This window comes from Amphiura filiformis, chromosome 6 (genome assembly GCF_039555335.1).
Source record: "Amphiura filiformis chromosome 6, Afil_fr2py, whole genome shotgun sequence".
NCBI classification, from domain to species: Eukaryota; Metazoa; Echinodermata; class Ophiuroidea; order Amphilepidida; family Amphiuridae; genus Amphiura; species Amphiura filiformis.
Genome location: NC_092633.1, coordinates 4,032,297 through 4,058,607, shown reverse-complemented (window position 1 = coordinate 4,058,607; position 26,311 = coordinate 4,032,297). Strand labels below are relative to the sequence as shown.

At 37.1% G+C, this 26,311-nt stretch overlaps 1 protein-coding gene across 6 annotated transcripts in view; it reads left to right on the top strand.

Moving 5' to 3' along the window:
• The window catches only part of LOC140154848 (glutamate receptor 1-like), a 100,934-nt gene that overhangs the window by 1,823 nt on the left and 72,800 nt on the right, over positions 1-26,311 (top strand). For 5 of the 6 annotated variants that reach the window (XM_072177491.1, XM_072177493.1, XM_072177492.1 and 2 more), the window contains exons 2-8: positions 12,024-12,197; positions 12,346-12,600; positions 13,396-13,574; positions 14,258-14,332; positions 15,217-15,546; positions 18,420-18,530; positions 19,242-19,373. In XM_072177491.1, coding sequence (XP_072033592.1) covers positions 12,024-12,197; positions 12,346-12,600; positions 13,396-13,574; positions 14,258-14,332; positions 15,217-15,546; positions 18,420-18,530; positions 19,242-19,373 — 1,256 coding nt within the window. Of the gene's footprint in view, positions 1-12,023; positions 12,198-12,345; positions 12,601-13,395; positions 13,575-14,257; positions 14,333-15,216; positions 15,547-18,419; positions 18,531-19,241; positions 19,374-20,657; positions 20,964-24,910; positions 26,237-26,311 lie in introns of those variants that run through there. The other variant, XM_072177495.1, reaches the window with a different exon arrangement.

Below are 26,311 nucleotides of genomic sequence, written 5' to 3'. Positions count from 1 at the left end.
GTGAGTTTTTTACTCTTTTACAGAATGAAAAAGAAGATTTTACCCATGCTTTACTTGATAGGCCTACTTCATAAAATTACTTTTACTGAAGTTTTTTTTTTAGAAAGTGAATGTTGCCGGAATTCAAACTTAATAAACCTGTACAGTACGTGCAAATGCTGAATTCCATAAGAGAATAACGAGGTACAATTTCTACATAAACTAATAAATCATAACCATTACCAACTAAAGGTGAACAATTGTGAACTTGAACCCCATTAATCTTGGCTCTGTAGACATTTGCTCCTTTGCAAAACAACGTGATTAAAGCTAGCAACAAACAGCTGATTTCCCTAACGGGTTGAGTAATACATACAGGAATGTAAAACCAGGATCATTCAAAAAGTTCTACCTCCATCGCCACACCTCTGTTATGCCAGGATCTATATTGAAATTGTCCAATATAATCTTACATCTGGGCTACAAAATAAAAGTTATTTGATGAAAATGTGATTTTTGGTTGGTTAAAGCGAATACAGATTTGGGTATGAACATAAAAACTGAAGCCTTTGCATTATCTCTATAAAAATGAAATAAAATATAAGGTTATAAAATATAAGGTTGTCCAACATGTCCAAGTGGTCCAACTGCTTACGCAGGATATTAATGTTTTGTCCCTACTATGACATGCCTTGGGACTTCAAAACAATAAAAACATGTTTTATATGAGAAGAAAAAATCTAAGGGTTCAGCAGACACGCAAATATTAATGAAATTTGCCAGATTTTGACTAGACCATTATTATAACTTTTAAAACATGTAAGGGTAGTTCAATAACGACTGTATACTATCTATCTGCAAGCATTTATTTATTTGTTTGAACAAAAATAGAGTAATTTAATAATTTTCACTCAGAAATAAATCTATTATAAGTATTAATGGTATCCACATAGATGTGGATAATCTTTTCAGACCTTTTCCGACATACCAAATCTGTATTCGTTTTAACCAACATATCTAAACAAAAAAAAATCACATTTTCATCAAATAACTTTTATTTTGTAGCCAAGATTTAAGAATATAATGGGTAATTTCAATTTCGTGGCACGTAAGATAACAGATGTGACGATGGAGGTAGAACTTTTGAATGACCCTCGTATATAGTGGGTCGAGGAATGACTTCATTCAAACTTTCTATGTCACGCCATTATAAAATACTCAGGGCTTTGTCGAAAATGGATAAAATTACACGAATGTGGTACAAATGTGTAGCTGTTAACGTCACAACCTGGCGTAAATATATGTAGGACTAGTAAAATGAAGCTGAAACCAAATTTGCCTTCAAAAACACTTCCGGGATCGGAAACTGTTTCCCGTTATTAAAAGTAAACTTTCTGCATGAATGGATGGAGACAAATCAGACAATGATTGGTATATCTATATTAAAAGATATGGGCTAAAACTGAAATATAATTTGAAAATGTATTTCAAATTGCATGATTATCACAGTTTTAGGGGCCACACTTACTCCGTGCATTGCGGTTATTATGGCTCCAAACATAATAAAGAATTAAAGGGTATTGACTTATTGTTAAATTTAAATTTTATATCAAATTATAACATGTTTTTATATTAAAAATATCGTCATTGGAATTTCAGGCCATTTAACAGGCATGAGAATTTTGAGGCTTTTGCCTGAATTCAGACGGTTTTGTTAAGTTAAAAGGCATTATAAAATTACTGATAACATTAAATGCCATCCTATGAATAAAATAGCGACCTTGGCACTTTTTGAAGCCATTTGCGAAATTGCTTTATACTAATAGGCTATAGACCCCTCATAAAATGTTAATGCCATTTGAAAAAATTTTCACCAAACAGTAGCATAAAGACCACTCTTTCATATCATGTAAGTCACCTTGCCTAAAGCTTATGAAGACAAAGGGCCATATATTTCCCTGGGCCGCAAGTAAACTTATTTTACGTTGCTACTTGTAAGATTTGCTCAAGAGCCCGGCTCAAGAGAAGGTCCTTTGCTTTTCTCAAATTTCTGATTTCATTGTAAATAGAAAAGTCAAAAGTACCATGTGAATACCAAAGCCGGCGGTTTGTAATTGCGGCATCTAGTTAAATCTCACATTTTTTTTTTTTTTTTCTCGCGGGATCCGTGAAACTTATATTTACCATCAGATAGGCTGATACAACTTGAAGAGTCGGGTGATTCTGGCCCCCTTTTTACATTTTTTTGGGATGTTCTTAAAATACTTTTAAAAATTGAAATGCTACATGTTTAATTTCAATGGATAAAGTAAAAGAATGCAGAATTGCAGATGTAAGAATTTTGACTAGTTTCCCTCACCTCTCTTTCACGGACCTACGTTTTGTAGGCCTACATTTAGTGTATAACTTAAGGGGGTACTACACCCCTATGGTAAATTTGTGACTATTTTTTAATTTTTCTCAAAATTAATAACACACTGTAACAAATGTTATGTATATTATAGAGGCAAGGATTCTAATTACTACACTGGAATTTCAGTGACCCAAGACAAGCGGTTCGTTATTTATGATAAGAAATAAGGTACCGCTAGGATGTACCTCATTTCCTATCATATATACTGAACCGCTTGTCGTAAGTCACTGAAATTTCAGTGTAGTAATTGGAATCCTTGCCCCAATAATATACATAACTTTTGTTACCAGTATGTTATTAGTTTTTGAGAAAAATGCCAAAATAGTCACAATTTGCCACAGGGTGTAGTAATTTCTTAAATGGCGAAAAAATGGACGACGTCCCACTTTTTTCACTGAATGGTCATGGATTTGCTATACATTTTTTTTAAATGGGACCCAAAGTTATTAATAGGGCCTACTAAATCATCGCCGCCAGTCACCTTCGAACTTACAGTAACCACATCGGTCAATTGTAACAAACGAGGTGTCGAAATTACCGTAATTATTGCCTTTCTCCAGAATACGATTTTATAGTATTTGAAAGTTTTCTGGTATTGAGGCCTTGTCTTTAGATTTAATAAAGGTTGTAGATAGAACCTTTTTTGTCCTCTCAGGAGACTCTCTTGAACCTTTAAAAATGGTTCTTTAATTTTGGAGAACCCTTGAAGGTTCTCTAAAGAACCGAAAACGGTTCTGTATCACATTTTTGGGGCAATTTTCGATGGTTTTGGAACCATTTTTGGTTTTTAGGACAACATTAGAACCTTTTTAGAACCTTTATTTCTTAAGAGTGTATAGGCCCTGACATCCAATCATGATATTGATATTGATATCATCATGATGGTATAAAGTAACGATTGCATTACAACATATACTATTTATACCAATGACGTATTTTTTATGTAAATTAGTTAATTAATTACAAAATAGAGGTCAAATCGGATACAAATGAATAAACCTCATGGTGAATGACATCGCTAGATAGTAATTAGTATCAAATACATACGTAGATAGAAGGTGCGCAAAATCCGTCATACCTTTACCCCGAAGTCACGCCTGTTCGCCGTTGAATAATAGAATGTCATGTCACGTCCATGACACGAAAACCCAACCATTCGTATCGTTTCACCTCATAAGCTAGTGATCTATTATCTTCATAATATTGCTTAAATTGTAAATAGAAAAAACATCAGACATATCGAATTGCACTACGAAGAATTTTTTTTTTAATATTCGCGATATAATACAAATTTTATGACAAATTATTAAATTGTGATATTTTTTTTGATACGACTCGTATATAAAGGTCCTCAAAAAATACCTAATGATATGTACTTAAAGTGTATCTAGCTGGGATGAAAAGCCGACGATCTATTGAAAATTTTGACCTTTCATATTGGAGCTATAAGAACTAATATTTTTTTCCCAAAAATACCCAATTTTTGTTGGTGTTTGGGGGGACATCCATATCTTCCAATACGATATAATTTATGATTATGTACTTTCAAAAAGTGTGTGTATAGCAGGGAGGAAAAGCTGTCCATCTGAACATTTTGACCTTTCGTATTGAAGATATACATTTTTCCCCAAAAGACCTAAAAATTTTAAAACCACCAAAATATGACTTGGTTGGGTATTTTATAGGAGCATACGTATTCATGTATTGATAACTTTCATAAAATATTACATGTACATGTATGTAATGTGTTCAATGAATATGAGCTTTGAGCTGCGGAGGGTACTGAGTAATTTATTTTGGCACATTTCCTGAGCACCTTTTCAAGATGCTCTATAAAAAAGCTTAGGTCATGAAGACAATAATAATATGAAACATTCAAATATGCAATGGCTCACATCACATATACATTGGCCTATAGATTCTAGACCATTTTTATTAAGGGATCTGGAATGAGCGTTTTAAGCGTTTCGACAGTATTTTTTGTGGGACATGCGAGCACATCAGACATATCGAATTGCATTCTGAATACGCAGAATGTCTTTCTGATATCAAATAATTTTCATTTTTTGAATTCACGATATAATACAAATTTTATGACAAATTATTAAAATTTTATATTTTTCACATTTTTGATATAGGCCTATAACAGTCATCGAAGTAAATTTTATAAATCTAATGATATATTCTTAAAGTGTATGTAGCTGGGAGGAAAAGCCGACGATCAATTGAAAATTTTGACCTTTCATATTGAAGTTTTTTTTTTTTTTGGTGTTTTGGGGAAAAAATCCATATCTTCAATACGAAAGGTCAAAATTTTCAATTGATCGTCGGCTTTTCATCCCACCTACATACACTTCAAGTATAAATCATCAAATTTATAAAGTTTACTTCGAGTACTGTTAAATATCAAAAATATCAATTTTTAATGATTTGCCATGAAAGGTTAATTACATGGTAATTTCAAAAAATCAAAATTATTTGATATCAGAAGGACATTCTAGGTATTCAGAATGCAATTCGATAATCGATATGTCTGATGTGCTCTAATGTCCCACAATAAATACTGTCCAAACGTTCATACCCCATCCCTTAAGGCCGTTTAAAATAAATGTTTTGGTTCTCGTCCCCTCCCTCCTCATTTTCTGGAATTTGTCAGATTTTTTTTTTCAAAATTTTTTAAAATTTGTGATAATTTAAGAAACCTTATAGACCTACAATAAGTTTATTAGAGAACATGGATCACAAGACTTTTTGTGGTAAGCATACTCTCTAGAGGGGGTTTATCCCTCAGAAGCTCATTTTAAAAAGTGCCTCCTTTCCTCCAGCACTGTTGGAAAAGACCAAAAACTACTAACAATGCTAATTTTACATTGAAAAAAAAAAAACCTCCCTCATCAATTCATGATAAATCCTCTGGACGAGAACCAAAACCTTAATTTTATACGGCCTGGGTTCACAAAAATTTGGCCTGTACAAAGGTGGGGGCTAAGATTTTTTGGCATGCATGCTGTCTGAGACTCATGGGAGGGAGCAAAGAAATTTTTTTGGCAGACCATAAGGAGGGAACCATTTTTGGCACGCCGTTTGAAAATTTACCCACATCCCCCCCCCCCCTTCACAGCTGACTCAATTTCCTTATTAAGTTTCCCGCAAGCAGTGGATTGGGCTATTCCAGAAAATAAGCGCACACCCCTTACAGAGGAGTAACTTTTCAACTTTTGAATTATTTTTCTGCTGGACACTTTAAAAAAAGTCTGGATTTCCAAAAATCACGACTGGAGAAAAAGTTCAGATATCGGAAACTCCTCTATAGGGGTGTGCATCTATTTTCTGGAATAGCCCATTATATATGAATGAATGAAAAGAAAACTTAACATATGCAGGTAGGGAAAATGTAAACATTGTCTCACTAAATTTATTCATGTAAAATGCATGAAATGTGTGCCACACGACAATATCGGCATGATCAGCTTCAGTTGAAAGCAAGTTTAAGCCGTGAAACCCAGACATCCAGACAAAACAACAAAGAGGTCATAGGACTATGTTAAGTATTTCCCTTCGCTATAGAAAATTTCTGGATTTTATTTCACTAGACATCAGCAAACGGGAAAAGATAAAATATTCGTTTCTAAGGGCGATGAAAAAAAAAACATGTTTTGCGGGCCCGACCGACCTATATTTGTGTTTTTTACTTATTTATACAATGTACATTATACATGTACATGCTAAATTCATGAAGAAACTTTTTTGATTTTATTGATTGGGAAAAAATTAGAATATTTTCAAATTGTGTACGTGTATGTTGGCAAAACTTAATCTAATTTTTTCCATGATTTTTTAAGCTTAGGGCAATGGCGAGTGGTGGATTGAAATTCTCGCAATCAAACATAATATTTTAGTACATGCAGTCACAACTTCGGAACTGCCGATGAACTAGGCCTAATGTCAGCTACATGTAATGTCGTTATTCTTTCAGATTATGTCGATTAGAATAGAGATATTCTCCCTGGGGGATATTCTTTTACATATTAACATGATAATTGAGTTTGCGATTCATTACGCCGCCTTGGTGGTAATTATTCAAAAATCATTCTCTATCTTGTGATGTGATCATGAATATCAGGGATCATAGAGACAAATGGATTACCCGGAGCACCACCGAGGCGTAAGAAATCACCATCACTCAATAATTAGTTGCAAATTACACTTTACATTGCTAAGTAGCGCGCCGGGGTGGACACTCTCAGTGGTTCGCGTCGTGTATCATAGACCCCTATTTTTAGGCAAACTAATGGCCCTTTTTTATCATTGACCCCAGCTTAATAGGGGCTGTGCAATAATTATGAGGGGTTGAAATTTCCACACGGCTCGCCAAAAGTCACCCCCCCCCGTCTCAGCCAGCCAAGAACCGCCCCTCGCCCTCTCTGCCTGACGAAAATTCCTTGCCCCCCCCCCCCTTTTTCACATTCCAAATGTTTGGGATCCCAATTTACAAACTTTAATGGTCTAGATACATGTTGCGAGCAATGCAGAGAACAAGTTAAAAACGGCGTGATTAAAATGACACAAAGGGGTCACCAAGCAATGATAAGTTTTAGTTTACAAAATAGAGAGAAGTAGCAAGAAGGAGAGCTGAACAAGTTGAGGAAAGAACTTTCAGATGGCAGCCTCAGAAATGGTGGAACACTGTTAACACACTGGCTGGTAACTAGCTCAGTAAGTCCACCAGAGTTGATATATCAGTGCTGAAGGATGGGTGTTAAGTCTACATCAAAATCCATACAGCTGAACATTTATGCCAGACCTTTGCCGCTAAATGTCAGCTTGCCAGCGCAGAAGTATAATCCACCCGGGAATCCATCAATGTACCGCCCCATCTCTCTGCTCTGTATCATCTGTAAAGTCATGAAGGCTGTTATACAGAACCAACTTCAGAAACCAACTGATATCAGATTATTACTGTTTGTTTATCTTTTGACTAGAATGGCTGACTATAGATTTGCTTTTTCCCTTTTTGACCTGGTTGGCCTACTATACTTCATGTACTTGCACATGCCTGTTTTTCTCACCTAATTGATTTTCCCTCAAAGTGTATGTTCTTATTATCATTCTAATTTCTTTTCATTCTATGCTTGTCACTTTCTTTTGCTGTCTTTCTCATTTAATCTCTTGCAGTGCTAGCTACTAGTGCTACTTGTTTTAACCTTGCAAAAGGGATGTTTTTATGCTCCCGAAACGTCGGTTATTTTGTCTTTTTAACCCTAAATTTTGGATGTTGTTGTACATATTAAACAGTTTTTAACATTTATTTTCCTTGGTTATGTACACTACTTGAATCTTTTTAAGATCCATTCAAAGTTTCCCTGCTGGTCAGTTGGTACTGTTTTAGTTTGCTTTTTTGCTAATATCAGATAGACAGTATTGATTTAGACCACAGCACAGCTGATATCCTCACCATTCTGCAGTCAGCTACCTGCACAACCGATTCTTTTGTTCTGCAAGGCTCACTCAGTCATTTAATGAGGCAATACAAACGATCGAAATTGGTGTTGAAATGAGCAAAATTTTGAGTTACACCTTTTCAGTGTAAAATTTTTTTCTCAGCCAAATGAAAAGCAATAATTTTCATTTTTTCAGTAAATGGCTGGAAAAACTATAATGCTTGATACTGATTTTTTTTTTTTATCCTGGTGTTAAACTTAGGCCTGACATTCAGTTATTTAGTGTAAGATATTCGATTTTTATAGGCTTCAGCTCGGCCCGCGAGCTTTTTCTTGGATCAACCTTTTAGCTTTTCAAAGTAATATAGTTCGCTAATGAAGGATTTTCCCCAACTTTCTAAAGCACATCACCGTGAGCTATATATCATAGTTTTGTCAGAATTTCCGTTTTGATTTCACCATCTTTCACTGTCGGCTGAAAAAATTTCTAAATCAACACGTGAAATCTAAAGGCTAGTACTAGCATTGTGGATCGATATCCCTGGGTTTAATAGGAATACCGGCATGGCTATAGTGTTGCCAGAACTTCAATATAGCAAAGAAATTCCCAGACCTATAGCGCTCCTACTGATCATGTTTAACCAGAACACCCAATTGGGGATTTAATCGCTGGTCGGGCAATTTGCTTTCAATGAAAAATTGACCTGGATAACAACAAAGGAAATATCGACTATTTCTGCTGGTTGCTCTCGAGATAAAAGTACTCACCATTGCCTACTTTTACTTAGTTTGACATTTTCGGATCATGAATGGAAAAAGGGTAAAACAAAAACGGAAATTCTGACAAAACTATAACATATAGACCCACACGATGTGCTTTACAGAGGTGGGAAATATCTTTCTTTAGCAAACTATGTTAGTTTGAGACGCTAAAACATGAATTCCGTAAAAAGCTCGCAGGCGAATTCAAGGCCTATAAAAATCAAAATATCACACTAAAAGACACAATTTGATGCTTAATTTTAACACCAGGATTTTAAAAAATGTATATCCAAGCACCAAGTTTTTAACTGACATTACTGAAGAAAAAAAAAAATATTGCTTTATATTTGACCGAGAAAATTAATTTCATAGCAAAAAGGTGTATCTCTGAATTGTGCTGATTTTTACATGTATCGATCGACTTTTAGCGCGACTAAGCATTTCTAAAGAATTGGTTGTCCAGGCGGCAGACTGTCTGAGTGACCCAAAAACTCCCTGAACAGAGGCAATGAAGTGCGCCTGATTGCCCTCAAAGGAGCATTTGACAAGGTCTGGCATATTGGCCATTGCTAGAAACTCACGGCAAAATGAGTATCCGGCAAGCTGCTCACCTGGATTAGGAGCTGCCTGGAGACAGATCGTTCCATCAAAGTTATCTTTTCTGGCCAGTCATCAAGTACTTCCTGCATCAATGCATCAATTTCTCAGGGGTCAATATTGGGCCCACTTTTGTTATCTGTCTTCATTGATGACCTGGATGATGAGTGTGAAAACCAACTCTACCTCTACGCAGATGATTCCACCTTATTTTGTGAGATTACATTTGTACACATACAACCCTGAAGCCATTACTGCTAGCCTGAACAGAGAACTGGAGAAAATGAGGAAATCTGGGCAGACAGATGGATGGAAGGTGACCTTCAAGCCATCGAAATGTAAGGCAATGACAATATCAAGAAAGAGGAATCCAACCAAGCTAGATCTTCTGTTTGGTACCACCAAACTGGCTGAGGAGGAGCAGGAGATCCTGGTAGTAACAGTCGACAGCAAGTTGACCTGGACAAAGCGCATTTCGAATGTCGCATCCAGAGCAGGACAGAAGCTGTGCGCTCCGAGGAGAGTTGCAAATAGACCTGATGTCAGAGCCGGTGTCAGGCAGAGCAACCGTTTACAAGGCCCAAGTTCACAGTGTGATGGAATACGCCTCACTGTCTTGAATGAGTGCCATCGCCACCACTCTAGGATTACTAAACTCTACCCAGAGGAAGGCCCTTCGAATCATAGGTGTGAGCGAAGAGGAAGCAAGTACAGAGCCGAATATCACATCGCTACATCAAAGACGCTAAGTGGCTGCAGCAACAGTCCTAGATCCTCTACAAAATGCACACCAGCTTGTGCCCACCAGATCTGAAGGCACTGCTATACCAAAGCCATTTGTAGTCAGAAGAGCTACCCGCTCCAGCTTGTCCATGCCTTGCCATGTTCTCACAGTACCAGTTTCTAGAACCAGATTTACTTGCAGGACCTTATCCACACTTCAGTTCATGTTTGGAATAGTCTACCAGATTGAGTAGTCGGAGACATATCTGACAACGGCGCACCATCCTTCAAGAGCAGAGTGCATATGGTCATGTGTCATATGGTGGGGCACATTTGCGTTACAAGCACTGATTTTGATCATTTGTCTTCCTTTTCACTAAAATTGATACATATCTAAAACTATAGGCCTACATCTCACACCAGCAAAACTATACATTTTTGGAAAGCTTATGTTCCAAGGAATCCAACTATGCAAAATTGAAGTTGGTATACAGGGTGCGTAAGAAAATATATAGGGTGATATCATGAAAAAATTTAATTTTACTAGTAAATTGATTATTTATTGCATTTGCTACTGATATGGAATACCTGAAATGAAATCTAATTTTGTGACAGGCCACACTATGAGCTTTAATAAAATGTATACTTTTGCTATGTTATGATTGACCAAAGTGGTGATACAGGGTGCGGAAATATACGCAACTTCATGCACAAAATGTTGATTACATTTTTGACAATTTTTTCTTGAGAGTGTATCCTACATTTATTTTAACTGCATATTTAGATTCCTGGGGTAAAAAGCTTTCCAAAAATGTATACTTTTCCTATTTTAGGGTGTATAATTCTCAAGATACAACAATTGAAAGCCAAAACGCATGTTGTGACTGAAAATGTTGGCATTTGTGTGTAAGTGAATAGGAAAAAATTGTGGTTCTTGCGACTTGCAGTTCTCAGTGAATACTTGTAAACACGATTAGATCAAATTAATAGCGGAATATGAATAATGAATAAACAAGCTTTCATTTGAGGTATGATTTTCATGTATAGCACACAATTTGACAATGATATAATTAAAATTCAAAAAGATATCATGTCTTCAAAGCATTTGCCATAGAGATTGTACATATTCCTCTACCACATATCCTCTACCACATATCCACCACCAGGTTTACCTTCGTTAACATTTTAATATTTTGCACTAATTAAACAAATTTGAATTCCAAATTGAGAAACATATTTGAAAATTAGAATAATCAAGCTGTATAATAAGCCCAAACTTGATACAATTGGACCAAGAATAGCTTTGTGACAACAAGTTAAATCAGAAAGGGGAGAGAAAAATGTAACGCCACCAGGTATTTTGTGGTCCCACCATAAGACACATGACCATATAAGTGATGCTTTACTGTGCCTATTCACTCTTGTTGTTCCCAAGATGCTGTGAACCACTGATTGGCCCATGTCTTTTATAGTGCCTTTACTGCTATATAAATTTAGTTCTTGACCTTTGTCATTCCTCGTGGGGTATTGTTCACACTAGCATTTTATTTTTTTAAATGCACTTTGAAGTATTTTGGACTTATCTCAGCAAGAAACCCAAATTGGGCATTTACCACATTATATACCATGCAATTCCTGAGATACGAGTTAAAGCAAATTATGTGATTTGCTCCACAATATGTATAATTGAATCCATTCGTCTTGCGTCTTATTTATATACATCCCAGCTGCGTGAAGCTCCGCCCAATAATACATGTAATACGATCAGTAAACAATGTAGGCGCGTGAAAAAAATAGCAATTTTCTTCGATTTACCTCATTTGTTTGACTCGAAATTAAAAAGGGACAATGTGAAAAGTAACATTATTTTTTATGCAAATCACATTATTGCTTTAATATTGTGTATTCGTCTAATGTTATTACTGTTTAATGTAATTATTATTTGACCTGCTGTGCAATGTGTTAAAATACTGTTTTGATATAACTTGTTACTCAGTCCTCCTTGGTGACGGTACCCGATACTGAAAGGGCTACTCTGGTTAAAGAAAGATCACATAAATAGATAAGGAATTCTTTCTCATAAAGATCTGTTTCTCTTTCGTTCGTAGGTGGCTTCTATGGGGATAGTGGCGGTACCATTGGTGACGAATTTGGGACCATAATTCGTGATGCCATTAACAGAGTCAAAAACAACAGGACTCTTATACCTGAACCACATGGTATGAATTATTTCCAAGGTGATACAAAACCAGTCAATGCAGTCTACACAGCAATCGAAGACAGTAAGTTGGCCATTTTTACTAAGTTATGATCATCTTCGTCGTTGTCTTAATTCATCCCACGCATCTCCATCTTTATCGATTGTCGACATCATCCGACAACTAATGTATCAACAAGTTAACCTATTATTTGTCTTGATTTTTTTTTCAGTATGTGATATGATCAACGCTCAAAGGCCTTCGGCGCTCATCGTGCTTGGTGACAAGTGCCCAGATTGCGAGGATCTTTCTGGAGTCATTAGTCATGGTTCGAACCCTGTTTTCGGTGTCGACGTAGGCAGCTTCGAAAGTGGTTCGAAAGCGTTCAAAATGTACCCCGCCCCGGAAGACATGTCGAATTTTTTCATTGATATTCTGCATTATTTCAAGTGGCGTGCATTTACTCTTCTTGTTGACTCGGGGGACGGTTAGTACTATTTTTATTTGCATTTGTGTTATAGGAATATGTTTGACGAGTAGTGATTTTCTGTAAAAAATATTGTCTGATAGTTTCAGACCGGAATATAACTGGCATCTTGTATTTTTTGAGACATTTTCAAGGTAATTCCTACTCTCAACATTGTCAATAATATTTTTCAAGGTCGATATCTCAATTTCCAATTTTATAGTATCATAACTTACAAACTCAATATCTTCGCTTAGGAATGTCCGATTTCATTGGAGAAAACGGTGTTGTAGAGCAAAGATTTTCTATATTTAAGATTATGTAAAAACCTCAAAATTGATAACCTGCCCAAAAGTGTCTCCTTTTGACATGACACGTCACATATGCTTGAGTGAACCCCATGCAACCATTACATTGTTCAATAGCCTTATTGTAATGAGGCGGGAGTTTTAAAAACACGAGCCCTGAACTAAATATGATGCGCGCGCATACTGCCAGGCAAAAAACAATCATTTTGCGATGATGCGTGCGCATACTGCCAGGCATTGACGTCAGAAGTCAACTTATCTATATTCTAGACACCAAAATCGCTACTATCGGCCTGAGAATATCTTTCTTTCATTAAGATTGACTGAAATTCGCTATATCAGCCGCCATTTTGAATTTTTGACCATTTGGCATCTATTTTGGATTTTGTAAACTATATAAATGACTTTGTCATGTCCACAAACATAAATGGGCACCAACAAGCCCATGTATTGTATCATCATGGAGTATAGTAATAATGAAGATAAATTGTGATTTTGCTCTTTTCAGCTTTTGTTAACTTCCAGGGTGTAATGTCGGAAGTGAAAGCTAATGATTGGAACGTCACAGTACTTGCTATTGATCCAGATGATGTAGAGGGTACTCTCGTCAAGACAACCACGGCTAAAAGCAAAAACATTCTCTTGTATTGCATCGATGAGTCATTGTGTAAAGAGGTTTTGGAGAAGGTAAGGCTCCTTGGTAGTGTCGGAACACTATCGGAATTTATTTGAATCGAACTGACACATTTCGCATTTAATCTTCCGGGGAGTGAGGGTACTCATGTTGGTTGTGGGTAACAAAGTTTTGGAATATTGTGACTATGTATATCTCAAACTTTCCATATTTAGGGGGTAATTGGGGGGAAAGCTCTGCAGGGGGGCAATGCCCTTTTCATGCCGCCCATTTGACAGGGACAACTGGCGTCAAAGTATACATAAATAAAGTGCCACCCCTATTTGACAGGGGGAGGAAACTGGGAGAAAATCCCAAAACGTTATCAGATGTGCAATATACGGTTTTGAAATATTTCTCGATTCCGAACGGATAATCACCTCGCTTGTTAGTTTTGACATGCATTAAAGCAAATTATTTTCTCGATTCCTAGGAGGAATCCTCAAACCCCACTCGGTCACCCACAGTGCGCAGTAGCGTAGCCAGCGGGCTGGCAGGGGGGCAGAGTGCCTCCCCAAAAATATTGAAAGAAAAAAGTGCCCCTCATGCAACGTTACTATACGTATAGAATCAAAAATCTGCCCCGGCAATGGGTGCTTTGGACATGCTTATAATACTTTACTACTATTTATTTTTAACAGTACTGTCTCTCATCACTCTTGTTTCTCTTTATTTTGTTTGGTGTTACTACTTCCAGGGATATGACATGAACAACGAAAACCCACCAATGGGATCACTGAACAGTAAATACACGTGGATTTTGGGCAACTTGGTAAGTAGCTGTACATTTAATAGATCCGTTTGTCAACCAAAATGAAATTTAGCCCAAGTTAATTCCCCATTTTCCACTGCGTATGTTCTAGTCATCGACCACTCATGAATGATTCGTATTCATTCTTTCATATCCAAAGAAAAGTAAGACAAAAAAAAAAGAATTAGGTTGGTCAAATAGATATAACGACTGCTCAGTGCCAGAAGTGGGTAAGTGCAATAGCTGCTATGTGTATACGAGTACAATATACTGTGTGTAAATTGCCAATTGTTCACAGGGCAGCTATTGCACTTACCCGCTTTTGGCACTGAGCAGTCGATAACTTAAAAAAGCCTGTATTATAATAAAGACCCAGCGCGCATGTTCATGAAAACTACGCGCAATATAGGGTGTCTCTGAAATAACGTGTATCGTCGGAAACTGAATTGTTTGGGCATTTTAACGCATAAACCAAACGTAACTAAATAACTGATGTGCTTGAGGAATATATCAGCTATCACATACCTTTTTAATTTTGACAATTGATCACTCCCGTTTTTGAAATAAAAGAATTTTACAAAACTACCTCATTTTTAGCCCGTTCCACGGAGTCAAATATCTATCAATGACAACAGACGCCTCATGCGCTGATAATGCGCAGTGATTAGCACTCCGAATACAGATCATTGATTGATATTTGAATCCGTGCAAAGGTTTGAAAATGAGGGAGTTTCGTAAAATTCTTATATTTCACGAACGGTGTGGTCAATTGTCAAGTTAGTTATGTTTAGTTGTCTAATTAAAATACCTAAACAATTAAGTTTCCGACGATACCGTTCTTTCGGGGACACACTGTAGGATGGCTTTCACATTACACTAGTACCTTATTAATGTTGCCCTTGTAGGACTTAAGTTTACCGGAACAGTTTAAAGACCAGCTAGAAAGCACAAATGCTTACATGACCTACTTCACCATGAACTTCACTCGTGAGTACCAGTACACTATCCCATCAGCCAAATCCAGTTACGACTCCATCTACAGTTTTCCGATGCGTGAGAAACTTGCCTTTGATGCCGTTTTAGCTATTGGTCATGCTCTGGGAAGATTCGTCAAAAGAAAGGCAGAACAGGGCCAAACTGGTGCTGCTGTGCTCCCTGGTGATACTCAGATGTTGACGTGTCCAACTGCTGTTGGTAAAGCTTCACCAAACGATCTCACTGAAGAATTAATGAATGTAAGTACTAACGGAAGACTAAGACAATTCTAGAATAGTTGAAAACATTTTTAATCTTTCCCCAGCGCGGCCAGCGTACATAAACGTTGAAAAAGAAATTCCAGAATCATTGTTTACTTTAGAAATGGCAATATGAACTGGATATCAATGGTGAAGATACACTAAGCCAAAAAAGAAACTTATAATTTTTCACAAGGTCATATCTTTAAATCCTCTCCATAAAAATGAACAAAAATTGCACACAGGATTACTTCAATACTCTACTCTAAACACTGGTCAGTAACCAAACAGTTGTCCAACTGACACAACAGCAAAATGCACTGACATGCAACACCTTCCTGGACCACATTCACAGCGCAACAGATTTCTTTGGCTGCGTTCCAATTATTCGCCTGTACATGACCAAAATTTACACACCGGATTACTTCAATACTCTACTCTAAAAACATGTCAGTAACCAAGCAGTTGTCCAACTGACACAACAGTAAAATGCACTGACACGGAACAGCTTCCGGGATCACATTCACAGGCGAATAATTGGAACCCAGCCAAAGAAATCTGTTGCGCTGTGAATGTGGTCCAGGAAGGTGTTGCATGTCAGTGCATTTTGTTGTTGTGTCAGTTGGACAACTGCATAGTTAGTGACATGTGTTTAGAGTAGAGTATTGAGGCAATCCTGTGTGTAATTTTAAGATATGACCTTGTGAAAAATTATAAGTTTCTTTTTTGGCTTAGTGTAGTTGCAGCTACCATGGCTACTGCTGCTTATGTTGATATTCTGATACCAAATCATTCAAGCCATGACCTTGCAAGGTGATTCTGCTACATGTGTCATAATTGGCTGAGAATTCAAAGACACACTATTAATACTATTTATAGGGAAACTCTTGAAATTGCATACTTGCTGATATACTTATGGCTTGTGTGTTATACGCAGGAGGGAAAGTAAAGAGACTGATTTCACCTGCATATTCAATGATTGGATATGCAATCTTTCGCAGTACTTACAGCTGAACTGTATTGGGCATATGACCCAATACCAGTTTTTGGCAAAGTCAGTATTAAAGTCGAGTTTATTAATAAAGAGATGCGTATTAAGTTGAACGTGGAATTAAAAAAAGTAGTTATATAATAAATTTCTTTTCTTCATAAAAGAAGGGGAAATGCATATTTGATACTACCTGTAATACTTTACAGCATTCATATACAGACCTGCCAACTCCCTCATTTTGAGGGACTGTCCCTCATTTGGGGTTTTCCAAAGTGAAAAAGAGGGACAGTGATGGCAAATTTAAATGTAAGAACAGCAGAAAATGATGCAAATTTCAAATTTTGGAGCATTCTCTTTAGTCTATTGCGATAAATTTAGACCTGCAAAACCTTCCCTGAAGTATTGCACACTTCAAGTCTTTGAATTTGTTGGTATCTGGTTTGTGTACATGTACAAGGTTTTGGCCTCAATGTCCCTCTTTCTGACATCCGTAGGTTGGCAGGTCTGTATTCAAATTTATCACCAGGCTACTTTAAATGACTTTCAATTATTCAATATAACCGTCTTCCGATGGTTACTTGTGAAATGTATAAGAACACACAAGTCAGGGGGCAATAGCACGTTTGTGCCTCAAAAGTGAGGAACAATCTTCTATCACCATAAGACATGTATTTTTAAAAAGGGCTATTAAAACAGCTCAGCCATATCTTGTTTTTACACCACGGTATATCGCATTGTAAGCGATGCGAGCTTGTTTAAGGAACGGTGCATCCAAATAATGTCTGTAATGTAATGTAATAGTTTATTATAGACTAGTATTAGAACCAGAACCGTTGAAGTCTATATTTTCTGTAGTTGAAATTGTGTAAGATACGTCATAATTCAACTGATTCTCTGTCCTGTCTGTACATGTGGGAATTTGAATCAATGATGATAGTGCATTTTGAGTGACCATGTTAACAATAACCACATCCTATTGATGTAAAGTTCACTATTTATTAAGGGCTGGGGTATGAACGTTTGGACAGTATTTATTTTGGGACATCAGAGCACATCAGACATATCGAATTGCATTCTGAATACGAAGAATGTCATTCTGATATCAAATAATTTTGATTTTTGAAATTCGCAATTTAATACACATTTTATGGCAAATCATTAAAATTGATATTTTTGATATTTAACAGTACTTGAAGTAAACTTTAGAAATCTGATGATTTATACTTAAAGTGTATGTAGGTGGGATGAAAAGCCGACGATCAATTGAAAATTTTGACCTTTCGTATTGAAGATATGGATTTTTTTCCCAAAACACCAAAAAAAAAAGGTCTTTTGGGAATAAAATCCATATCTTAAATATGAAAGGTCAAAATTTTCAATTGACCGTCGGCTTTTCCTCCCTGCTACATACACTTTAAGAATATAACATTAGATTTATATAATTTACTTCGAGGACTGTTATATATCAAAATTTGAAAAATATCAAATTTTATAATTTGTCATAAAATTTGTATTATATTGTGATTTTCAAAAATGAAAATTATTTGATATCAGAATGACATTCTTCGTATTCAGAATGCAATTCGATATGTCTGATGTGCTCTGATGTCCCAAAATAAATACTGTCCAAACGTTCATACCCCAGCCCTTAATATTCAGATTCGTATTCAGAATGCAATTCGATAGGTCTGAGGTGCTCTCATGTCCCACAAAAATACTGTCGAAACGCAATAAACGCTCATTTTAGATCCCTTAAGGAAATAGCTTACACTTTTTATGTCACAAATTATGGAAGTGAAGGCTTTAATACAACTTTTATCAATACCACATGTTATATGATTTTAGGCTAAATATTAACTTACATTTATGTTTACATTATCAGGGGCATGGATTTGAGGGTATGACAGGCAATGTGGCATTTGATGAAAATGGTAACCGAGTCAATTATACAATTACCATATTCAGTGGCCGAGGGGACACACTGAGACAACTGGTGAGTCATGTACTGAATCTGGGGGTTTTGTTGTTGTTGTTTTGAACATTCAAAAAGATATTTGAAGCTACCTGGACGAAGTAAGTTCTAATACATGTATCCTTGAATATGCACTTTATGGTTCTGATATTCCTAAAGTCACCTAGACATCAACAAGATGGAAAGACCAAGTTAGGCAGGGCACAAGAATACCCCTGCAGGAAGCAGAAAGGACGACCAGACTTGAGAAGAATGACTTGGAGGGAGACCAAGGGGCGACCCATCATGTGAAGCTATTGTCCAAGTCAAGATAATGGTTAATTGACGCCACTGTTTACTCATGGACATATCCCTAACATCCCTTTTTCCTTAGTTCAACAGTAACTGCGATCAGAGGTAGTTCAGTAACTGATCAGAGGTAGTTCAACAGTGACTGAGATCACAGGTTGTTCAACAGTAACTCCTATCAGAGGTAGTTCATCAATAAATAATCAACAGTAATTGAGATTTTCAGCACATTACAGCCACGGGTGCACTCCGAGTCACCCGGCGTAATACGCATCTAGATTCGCCCCTGTAATGCAAAACTTTCAATATAAATGCAGATACTCGGAACTACAAGTTGGGTAACATTGTCCCCTAAATACCATTCCTTAATCCATCTATGTTGTTGTCGTTTTGTTTGCTTGGCGCAGTACTAATATTACTAATATTATTTTCAATGATTTGCAGAGAGGTGAATGGACCCAGAATCCCGCATACCTTGAAGACCGCCGAGGTGAAGATTGGCAGAGTCCGGGTAATCTAAACACAACGGCCTTCAGAATTGCCAAGGATAGAAAGATCAGGATCGTCAGCATTGAGGTAAGAGCCAATTTTCAGAATATTGAAATTTATAGTGACATGATTTGTTCTGCATGTTTTGTCATGTTCTAATATAGGAATCTTGTCAACAGGATAGGTCAGTGTGCCGAGGTCGGATTGGATATCCAGCCGTAGCGGATGTCTACAAAATATAGCTTTTATCCTTTAGCTGCAACTGATAATCTTATTGAAATGTCTTTTTCAAATTACCATTGTTCTATATAAATGCTTACTTTGCATTGGATCGATATTCTTTTAATTACAGGTTCAAAAATACAAGAAATGTCATAAATATCGCATTATGTATGTTATGTTCTTTTGCAGGTTCAAATATCATTGTATCATAAAAAAAATGTATACATACAATTTTGCTTGTTGATATTGTTTTGTCTATATTGTTAGTGATGAGCGTAGAACAATCGTTTTCCAAAAAATGTAAGTTTACTTTTAAAACAGGTTGGTCAAGTTACTTCACTACATCAACGAACTTCAACGGTACCAATCGTCGATCGCAACCAGGAACTAAATAACAATATAGGAAGGGAATATGGGCAATGTGGCACCAGGTGACGATTTAATGCAATATTGCAAGAGCGTGAGAGTTCATAGGGATAATGTTAAAAGGTTGAGTCACTAGACAGTAGGGCAATTCCTATAATACCTAGATATTAAATTAATCTATTCCCCATTCCCAGCTACTAAATACAAATACAGTGTATTCAAGAACTATTATCGGTCAAATATGATAAAATGTCTAAAGCTAGTTGACGAACAAGTACACGTGTTAAAAATTGGTGTTCAAAAAGAGGGATTAACGACAATGTCTATCGTGGTTTCGTAAGTCGACCCATTGTTTGCGACCTATTGTTTGTGAATGTGACCTATTGTCGGATTGTCCCAACGTTGCCCTTACGAACTCTCATCCTGTCGTCACAGGTTGAAACAATTGCCACGCAAATAAACCGTACCTGCTACTAAAAGTCAGGGATGTAAATCTTCAGGAAATTTCCCGATTTCAGGACATTTTGGTGTAGGGAAATATGGAGGGAAATGCACATTTTCAGGAAATGTTAAAGAAGTTTCAGGAAATTATGTCAGTGCTTGTTTTAATCCTTGTAAAAAAATGTTGGTACATGATCAGTGTTTACTTGTTTCGTTTGTGTCTTTATTAAAATGGGTTCATGTCATTCCAAATGGAATTGATTATTAGTATGTATTTTCCTGTCTTTAGCAGATGTTTTGAAAGACTTTACATTTTTTTGTACATTGCATGATGTGATGCAGGTACCCCCTTTTCTCTTTCTTCGCGAGAAACTCGTACAAGCTAGCAACGATCGAGAGAGATACAAGAACTACCGCTACAGGCGTCAGAGCAGTGACGATCCGATTAGATACCCCGGTTCAGTAGGAGAGTACAGCGGTAATGGCCGTTACGAGGGCTACGTTATTAACTTTTTAGATAGAATTAGATCGGTAATACGAGGTATCGACTTTGAGTTCCAGGTGGAGCTGGTGCCCGATAACAAATACGGGGCACCTGGCGTTTACAGTAGAATTTGGAATGGTATGGTCGGGGAAGTAGTCAGAGGGGTGAGTAATTATTTTTAGTGGCATGCATATAATAGCTTGCACGTTAATCGATTTTAACATGACATGTTTTGCATCGTGAAGCGTTATGTTCTCAGTAGAGCGCTTAGGCCTATAGAATAGTAGAATAGACTTACATTTCTAAGTCTAATATAAAACAACTAATCAACTAAGGCATAACAAGAAATGCAGTGGCGTAGCTGCGTGGGCGGGGGATTTTCCCCTGACAAACATAGCGTATTTGACCACATCCCTGGTACTAATGCAGGAAAGAGGGAGGGAGAGGACAGAGAAGGTAGGGAGATAGAGAAGGGGAAACAGTACATACCAATAGGTGCAGTTCCGTACGAAATAAATTATAATTTATATTATCAGTATTTCGTATTTCCGTTCCAATTTAGATTCACAAGTTTGCCCCCCCCACCCCTTCCGAAATACAACACTGCAACAGAAGATTGTCGTCGGTATTACCATTTGCCAAATTTGTTATTAACCGAGCTTTTCAAACGTGCGGTGTGTCAAACTTGGTTGGGCCGGGGATAATGAGCTCGCAATATCTTTAGAGTAGCCTATTAGTATTTAAAGGCGGGGGTCGGTTGGGTGACCATTTTGCCATCCCCCACTGGTGTCACTGTATTGCTATCATGTGTTTCACAAATTGGCAACAAATTCGAAACTTGCAACCTTTGTTTTTCATAATAAATTGAATCTCTAAAATGTTGGAAAAAGGACTCGATATAAATACTGCAATATTTACTCTACTTATCCAAAATGTTCTGACGCTCTTACCCCCTTCGGGCTGTCTCAAAAAAATGCAGGAGTATCATAGTTAAAATATAGACAAAGAAATGTTAACCTTTTCCTTACAAAAAATTACTTGCATGCAAAAAGTGGACTACATCCATCAAAAAGTGAACTTGTGTGGGATATTTGAACAGTTCAGCATTTAATTTGGACCTCCTTTAATAGTTTTGCTCTGAAAATGGACGTCTTTATCCATGATGGTGTTGATTTGGGCCCTCGTCCCACACAGGATTACCTTCTGAAATTCTAGCTACGCCACTGAACATGCTTAAGTAAAGACAATACCGTAAATCCTCGTCTACACGCATATGCTTATGATGAAAGCTATATTAATCCAGGCGCCATTTTGGAGTTTGAGCAAATAAATTACGGATCCAAGCAAGCATATACAAACAAGTATTGTTTTAAGACCAATCGATTGTATTGGCATATTTACGCTTGTTTCGAATTATTTTTGCTTTCATAAGAAACACTATATATGCTTGTAGACGGGATTTTACGGTATTTCATGTCGATTGTACATTTCTAATATACTGAACGTTTTGAATCAAAAATATTCATTTATATAACTCATCTCGTTTGACGTGTGCGAATATTAATATATCACGAGTGGTAGGAAACATTAAATTGTTAGGTCTAAATGAATCAACAGTGTCATCAGGCTAACTTTAATGTATGCTTGGTTCCACCGACAGTTGGAACTACTTAGCTTTTAATAACAGACATGCCACTTTTCAGGTTCTGAATAAAATTTTGGCTCTTTGCGAGTCCAAATTTTAGCATAGCCTAGTGTTTAATTTTGACCCGTTTGGGGGAGTTTTTCAAGGTTTTGTTTCTGCAACTGAGTGGCATCTCTGTAATGCATGTTTTAGCCTTCGTAATTGTATGACAAGATCTGGACGTTAATAACATTAATATACATTTGATATGCTTGAACATAATAAGCTAGTTAATTTAAAATTAATCACAGAAAATATGTTCTAATTAAAACTCAAAACAATAGTTAACTGTCTTAAACAACAGATGAATTTGCAAATTAATGGCAAGTTAATGGCATGTTTCACGAATAAAAATTTAACTCCTCAACAAAAGTTTGGAAAGTTTTTTTCAAGCATCGTCTTGTGAATGTAATGGTATGGTCAATTTGGCACATTCTGTTTGAGACTCCACTACATTCACAAGACGTGTATTCAGCCGTGAAAAAAGTAATTGTTTCAAATGTTGTGACATTGTAATGGAGAATAATGTCGCTGTCTATTGATATGCAACATGATATGAACATCCACAAGTATAATCTAAGATATAGATGCTTGAAAAAACTTTCCAAACTTTTGTTGAGGAGTTTAAAATATGGCCTATTTGATCAGCTTTGACCGATCTGCACCATCATTATGGCATGTACTACTAGATAGGCCTACTCTGATCACAGTTTCATTGATTGCATGTGCTGATGTGAAAATGCTTTCATTAAAGTACTAAGCGCATGACTTGAACACGTGCTTTCGTTTATTTCTAACATATTTTACGAAACACGTTGCAAAATGTAACTGCCCACACCTTAAGACGATGGCAATATAACAAATTGAACAGGCAATGCATTTTGGTACCTCAATAGTTTCAAATAACACTGCAAAAACTCGGGTGTTAAAATTACACAGGAAGGAAAGGCGTAAAAAGGTAGTAAAGAGGAAGAATTACAAGAGACAAAAAAAGGATAAAAGGGGATAAAGACTAGAAGGTAGCCTCCTGTTGTATATTTGCTGGGTAAACTGCAAAAACACGAGTGTTTCAAGTAACACCGGTTGGAGTCAATACAGGACCGCACCCAGGAGTGTTATTTTTTTAACACTTGTGGGTGTTATTTTTACACTCTTGGTGTCATTTTGACACCTAGTAGTTATAACAATGCCACCAAAGGTGTTAAAAAACAAAAAACCTGGGTGCGGTCCTCTATTGACTCCTACCTGATAGCAGTGTACCCAGCAGCTGGGACAAATATACAACAGCAGACTACCATAGTCTAAATCCCCTTTTATCCTTTTTTGTCTCGTGTATTTTTCTTCCTCTTTGCTTTTCCTTTTTACGCCTATGTGTTCTCCTTTACCCCTCTTCATCTTCCATTTTCTCTTCATGCTTATCACAAAATTTCTGTATTTCTACTAGTGAGCAAGTCGTCCGCGCCATAAAACACCACCGAGTAATGCCAATGTGACCCATAGTAGCAACTAAATTACGCGAGTTGAATGGATGACAGGATGACAGGGCAATCGAGCTTTGCCACTGCCCTACTCTTTCCTTTTGAACAGTCAACATGGTCAGAGGGTCACCATGCTGGAATTATGTATGCTATTGAAACCAAAGGAGTTACTAAAATATGCAGAACGATAGTTTTCATTCCTTTTGCTTTTTTCTATTTGGACATTTGACATGTTTGATGCACATGATTAAAACACACATGACTCCTCACTTTGCAGTCTTCCAGGGCAAGTTATTTTTTGTCATGCGTTTATTTTAATATTCTTACTATATTTTGACGTTTGCAACATACATGACATATCTTCAAAAAGTCGATTTTCTTTTGCTTCACTTTTGCAGTTCTTGCAAGCTTGAAAGTAACATTAGTGCCCATAAAAAACAAGTTGGAAATACAGTAGCCCATCATAATTACAATCATATAGTCGGGGTGTGATTCCTAAGGATTTTAACTGATTTCATGATTTTTTGGTGCCAAATTTAACACAATTGTATTGATTTTTCAGCCCGTTTTGAGAGTATTTTATCTCAATTAAACGCTGTTTGTCAGGACTTTTAAGTTGTACTTTAAGGATATTTCGGAAGCTTCGTGTGCGAGACAAAACAAAAAGAAAGTCATAAAGAGAAAAACTTCTTTCCTTTACTCCCATCTTCCATAGGTATATTTCATAGCGTCGCGTTTCCCCACGTTCCCAACGACGCATCGTTGGGAAATCTGAAGTCTCCTATCATGGGCTGTCGGATAGTTATGTTGAAATTTTTGGTTATGTTTTAAACCTTTACACAACTAAAACCACAACGTAGATAGCAAAATGGAAACTTTGAGCTTGGTTAAACGTATTCAAATTCAGTACTTTTGCGTAACTGTTTCTTTCATTGTTCTATCCCCACAGAAAGCTGATGTTGCTGTTGGTCCGCTAACTGTGACAGGATCCCGCCAGAAAGCGGTGGATTTCACTTACCCGTTTATGAGCAGTGGTATCCAATCTATGATCCTTCATCCGGCGTACGTCAAACATGATCCATTCAGAATAATCCACCCATTTACTATCGATGCATGGTTTCTAAATTTTATATGTATGTGCACTGTTGTATTGATGCTTGTGGTATTTAATCGGTATGATCCGTACGAATGGAGAGCAAAAGCAGAGAAAAAAGAAGCAGGAGAGGAGAATGCTGACAACTTCAATATGCTGAATTCAATGTGGTTCGCAGCTTCTTCACTGTTCTTGCAACACAATGGTGTTTCACCTAGATCCAATGCAGGTCGTTGCATCACTGGTTTCTGGTGGTTGTTCCTTCTGGTAATGGTGTTCCTTTACTTGACAAATGTGACTTACTTTGTTACAAGCAACAAACGACTGGCTCTTGTGGCAACACCTGGAGACGTGATGGCCCAAAAGACAGTCAAGTATGGCACAATCAAGGGTGGAAATACATACCATCGTTTGAAATCATCCCCATCTCTTCGAAAATTTTGGCACAAAATGAACAATGACCACGCGAACGTATATGTGAAAGACATGGCAGAAGGAGTGCGCCGTGTCAAGTCTTCTAACGGCAATTATGCCCTGATTGGTGAAACCCCCGAGTTGAACTACATAGCCAGCACCAAACCTTGCAAGCTGAAAGTAGTCGGAGAATACATTGCACGCACTCAGTACGCCTTAGCAGTGGCGCCTGGATCGCCTCTGAAAGATCACCTGTCAAGTGCCATAGAAGCCCTTCGTTCCAGTGGGGTCCTGGAAGATCTTGAGAGAGACTGGTGGGACCTGGAAGACAGACGTCATCGCTGCAGAAATCTTACCAGATGGGAACGAAGTGGTGCTTATACCATCAACACCAATGATATACAGGGTGTGTACTATATGCTCGTGGTAGGGGTCGTTACCTCCTTTATCGTGTTCCTCATAGAGTTGATCTATTATAAGACATGTGGGGGGAAGAAAAGACGAGCACCGAAAGGTGGCAATCTGAAAACAATTAGTGGAGACGGCTTTCAGGAAGAACGATCTAAAGATGTCGAGAAAGGGAAGGGAATGGGTGCGCCTTTGGGGGCCAGCAGTAACCAATGGATATAACACTAATATACATTGTTATGGCTGCATGGCGGTATAGTTGCATGCACAAGAACAAATACGAGGGGGTATCCAAAAGTTTTTGACATCACCCAGAAGTGAAAGAGCTATACCGATGAAATTTTGTCAGTGTAATCACTGGTCCTTATGTACATTATGGTCCAAAAATGGTCTCATAAGTATGTTTACTTTCTTTTACATGTGGCGCAAGATGGA